The 5,226-nt window shown below is 27.2% G+C and overlaps 1 protein-coding gene across 1 annotated transcript; it reads left to right on the top strand.

Annotated features, from left to right (window-relative positions):
• The first annotated feature begins 556 nt into the window (after positions 1-556).
• Positions 557-2,668, top strand: LOC122511600 (speckle-type POZ protein B-like). Its single transcript, XM_043626958.1, has 2 exons — positions 557-694; positions 1,322-2,668. Exon 2 carries the CDS (start codon positions 1,337-1,339, stop codon positions 2,450-2,452), a length of 1,116 nt encoding a protein of 371 aa, XP_043482893.1. The 5' UTR covers positions 557-694; positions 1,322-1,336; the 3' UTR covers positions 2,453-2,668.
• The last annotated feature ends 2,558 nt before the right edge of the window (positions 2,669-5,226 follow it).

Genomic DNA, 5,226 nt, shown 5'->3' with positions numbered 1-5,226 from the left:
ACAAAATTGTGGGAGCAAATTTTGTTGCACCTTTCGATCCTTGAGAGTGCACACTTCTTAATTCGAACACAAATAACGATCTGCGCCGGAGCAGTGCTGCCAAAACGAATACTCGAAACGATCTGCGCCGGAGCAGTGCTGCTAAAGCGAATACTCCAAACGATCTGCACTAGAGCACATTTGTCAAACCGAACATGCTACTCCTGCTCTGGAGCACTCCGAGAGTGCTCCGGTGCAGATAACCGAATTCGCTATAAGTTCATAAAGTTTTATTTAAATTTATTGAACATTGAAATTTTAAAAAATTTTAATTTTATTATTATTTGTTATTATTTATTATAATTTGTTATTATTATAATTTGTTATTATTATATTATGATTATTATTATATTTTTGTCTCAGTAGTAGAAATAAATCATTAGTCAGACGTAGTCTATTAATGTTGTTATTGCAATAAAATTTAAATAATAAAATTATTAAGAATATAAGTAAATCTTACTAGACTGGAAGTAAACATAAGGGTTCGTTCATACGTATAAAATGGTTTGCTCGAATTGCGCGAGCGGCTTTCGTGAAGGTATTGTGCATTGGCCTTTAAACAGTTATAACCTCAAAATATCTCCTTGGTACTGGTTTTGTCAAATGCGATCACAGACAGTTGTCGTTAAAAGTAATTGTTCTATTAAATTCATCAGTAAGTATATTATTTGTATCAACACAGTGGGCAAAAAAACATCATTGTTTTAAAAACGTTCCAAAAACGTTTTTAGAACGTTTCATGTCTGCCAAATAATGTTCCAAAAACGTTCCATTGCTTTTAAAACGTTTTTGAAACATATAACGTTTTTGGGACGTTATTTGGCAGTCATGAAACGTTCTAAAAACGTTTTTGGAACGTTTTTAAAACAATGATGGTTTTTTGCCCACTGGGAAGTAATTATTATTCTTTTATGCATTATTGTGCAACCTCTTGATTCATTTCGAAATATTTTACCATATGTTTAAAATTAATCGAAGTGATTCATTTTTGTTGTGTTTCAAATTTAGTATATAGTAGTAGCACGCATTATACCTATTTTTATCTTACATATTTATTGTTTTTTCATAACTCTAATATTTAAATTTTCTGAATTTTGATTTTTGTTTTATTGTTGCTTACTTTCCCCTCTTGAGGAAAATCCAGCTCGATCTCGGTGTCAGATTAGATTAGATTCGATTAATTAAATTATGCATTTGTGATACCTTTTTATGCGAATGTACATATAATGATAGTGTAATTAAAAAAAAACTTTTTTTTAACTCTTTTTCATCAATCTTTCAGGTGATTCAGGTAACAATGGCTGTACCTTCGAAAAAAGCTAAATTGTGGGGCGGAGACGATAATATACAGGATTATGCTTCAAAATTAAAGCTTTTGCGTAATAATTTTACTTGGACAATTGAAAATTTCGAGTATATTTGTCAAAATATGAAGGTCATTAGATCTCCGAGATTTGTATCGAAGCATTCGAAAGATGAATATTTTATTGAAATACAACCTACAGAATTAAGAGAAGGCAACGAAGATCTATTAAATATTCGTTTCATTTGCACAGATGACATTACAAAATTTATATATTTTAAATTAAGAGTAGTCAGATATATTAATTATCAGTATGATTATATTCGTACATTTTACAAAGAACAGAAAGAACAAAATAATTGGGAAATAAGTGGATCAGATTTATGCAAGGCTTTTGGTAACACTATACCTCAAAATGTTTTAATCAAATGTGAGTTTAGTGTCATTGATACTACAAACACAATAAAAAAATCAATAACTGACTTTCAAAAATGTGATGGACTGATGGAAAATATTAAAAGTTTACTAAAAAATGAAGATTTCAAAGATATTAAGATAAAAATAGAGGATAAAGAATTCACCGCTCATAAAAATATTCTTGCAATTCGAAGTCCTGTATTTGCGGCAATGTTCAAGAACAAAATGAATGAGGAACTAACATCCATTGTTCAAATAGATGACATAAAACCAACATTATTTCAACAAATGCTGAAGTTTATTTATACGGATCAAGTGGAAAATTTAAAAGAAACAGCATTCGAATTATTGTACGCTGCAGAAAAATATCAACTAGATAATCTGAAGTGTATGTGCATCAAGAGTCTAAATGACAATCTATCTATAAACTCAGTCTTTAAGACTTTGGAGGTTGCCGAATTGTATTCAATCGAATCGTTAAAAAATGAATGCCTCAAATTTATGTACGAGGAAAAATTTGATATTTATAAGACAAACGATTTTCAAGAATTGATAAAAATTCGTCCAAATTTATGGATCGATATTTTGAAAATGGAGAAATTGCCAAATACAGAAAATGGAAACGTTGATTGTTTTAATAATTGGGTTTACGAATTGAAATCAGAGACCGAAGCTGAACCAAAAGAAAATTAAAAATTCAAAGTTAGTGTAATTTTGTATCGACAAGATTTTGAGTCAGCAAAAAACTGAACTTTCGAGACAAACCTAAATTTGTTTTGCTTTAGGTCTCTTTTTTCTAACAAATGAAATGATGGGAATAAATTTCTTTTTATTTTTACAAATTATGAATGTAGAGAATATTGTTATTTCTTATGTAATAATTAATAAAATTTATTTCTGAAGATTGAAGATATGATATTTTTATTTCATTTTTAAAAACTATGGTCTAGAATGTTTAAATTTATTATATAATAATTATTTGTTATCCTGAGTCTAATAATTCCAATTAAACATAATTCTTATATATAGGATTCTTAAATTATGTGTCATTTCACTTTGTCTGGAATGTGATTGAGGACTGCTTGTGTAAAACTGAGGTAATAAATTTTTACTAGTACTGCATTTCTTTAATGACAAACATGTTTCCGCGCATTTATCTTTTGATGAAATCGGTGATCCGAAGTAGATTGAAGGATGGGTAGAAGGAGAAATTAACCCTACTGCGTTGGTCTCTATAATAAAGAAGAAACAATCGAGAAATTTATGTACAATTAAATTTTTCATATTATAATGAATTAAAAAATTGATTTTTTATAATAATGAAAAATTATAATTTAATTACAATAAGCATGTTGTTGAGTTTATAAGTTGTTGTTGTTTATAAGTTGTTGTTGTTCATAAGTAGTTCATGTTGAGTTTATGTTCAATTTTAATTATTATTAAAATATTATTATGCAAAAATACATACACATTCATTAAGTAATTTCAAATAAACAAAACTTTCAGTAATTTGTGGATTAAAAATTATTTATCAATATAAATTAACGAGACGATTTACACGAGTTTTAATTTATCTTTATAAAAAAAATTTTAATCCAAAAATTTCTGAAAATCTTTTGTTCATTTAAAATATTATTGTCATTCATATTTTATTTACTTTATATAATTGTAATATGTACTCAATAAAACCAAAAATGACACACATGTACAATATAAAGATATTAACCAATTTTTATCGTTCAAATTGTATTTTTAGAGTACACTCTCCTAAATTATATAGAGTAAACGTTTAAAAATTCTAACCAGTTTTTGTTATATTTCGATTTTTACTACAAGCAAGTTCAAATTGTGACACCATATTTTCTCCATTCAGCATTGAGGCTGGCGTTTTCGAAATATTTAACTGCTCACTGGTGGAGTCACTTTGATTTCCCTCAGTTTGAGTGCCAATTTAGTAGTAGCAATATTGCCAATATCTGTCTCGCTGCTTACCTTGCTACGTGTAATATCAATTGTTTAAATTTATATTAATGTGATTTTAAAAATATAAATTATGTACATATTATTATTTATTATTACGTAAAAAAATACTTACTTCGCCCTGCAGTGCACTTCTTTCCCTTGTGCAAAGTTGGAATTGCATCTGGCTTCAATAAGGGCCTGGATTGAAAGGTTTTAAAACATTTTTTGTGGAAATGTTCCGCACAGATTCGAAACTTTGTTCTTTAATCCCAGCAAATTTGAGCCATTTTCTTCGACTGCGAAATGTTATAATTTAAGGATAAAAAATTGTATTTTCATAACAAAAATAATATAATAATAAATATTTGTAATTTTTTTTAATATCAAAATTTAGAATTCTGTGTATACTTAATAATATGACATTACTTCAAAAGTTTATATTTCATCGTGTAAAAAAAGTGAGGTTATGTTTACTAAAAATCAAATGTATACTTACGTTGAATTAGATTTTGGTAATCTAAACGATGAAAATCCTTGGCACATTTTCGTATATGTCCCATTTTTGCAATTTTCTACACTACAATATAACATTTTTGCATAAAATTTGTAAATCACGCTTCTCCAACTGTTTGCAAGCAAGCACATACAGTTGAGCACAAATACATCCAGAACATTCAAAACATTATACGTATATATATTTTAAAAAGAAAACGACCCACCAGGGTGCGCTACTAGTAGCGTGTACCGTCACCTTTCACTCTCACAATAACGTGAACGTATGACGTCACCCATTTGAATAACATTGTGTCGTCATTAATTTAAAAATTTAAAAACATTTAAAAGGAAAATTTATTAAAAAAGTTAAGAAGCAAAATTGTTTATGAATTTTAATTTTATTTATCATATTTAAAAATTTTGGAACCCGGCATCGTGATCAAAGGACAAATTGGAACTCACTCTGTTATAAAAAGAGCAATTATTATTATTTGTATTATTAATTATTATTTATAAAATTAAGTAGTCGAAGTAAATTATTAATCAGACGTACTTATTTATTTATTTACTATTTCTAGCACCATTATTATTCATATTATCTATACTATCAATTAAATTATGAATTTAGCTTTTCAATTTAATTTTTAATTAATTAATTAATTTTTAATTTTTTTTAGTTTATTTCTGTTTTCTTAAACTTTGTGGGTTTTGATATTTTGGATTATTTTCAAATTTGCAACATTGGGAACTTTTTCTTTTATTTTTCCTGCGAATAAAATAATTTAATTTCCTAAATCTTTAATATTTTCCTTTTTTGTTTTACATTTTTCTTTTTGATAATATATTCATCAGTGATTTTGAATAATTTCAACAAATTTTTTTTTAATATAAAAAGGATCAGCATATCCTGGAGGTATTAATTAGAATCACAACCAATTCGCAGTGAGGTTGACCTCAATTTCTTTTTTTTTATTTCAATCTCGATTTTCACTTCATTAATTAACTCCTGG

Source organism: Leptopilina heterotoma, unplaced genomic scaffold (assembly GCF_015476425.1).
Source record: "Leptopilina heterotoma isolate Lh14 unplaced genomic scaffold, ASM1547642v1 Lhet_88, whole genome shotgun sequence".
Lineage (NCBI taxonomy): Eukaryota > Metazoa > Arthropoda > Insecta > Hymenoptera > Figitidae > Leptopilina > Leptopilina heterotoma.
This window is presented reverse-complemented; position numbering and strand designations above follow the sequence as displayed.

Coding starts and splice junctions, on each gene's coding strand:
- LOC122511600 (XM_043626958.1), top strand. CDS start 1,337: ATGGCTGTACCTTCGAAAAAAGCTAAATTGTGGGGCGGAGACGATAAT.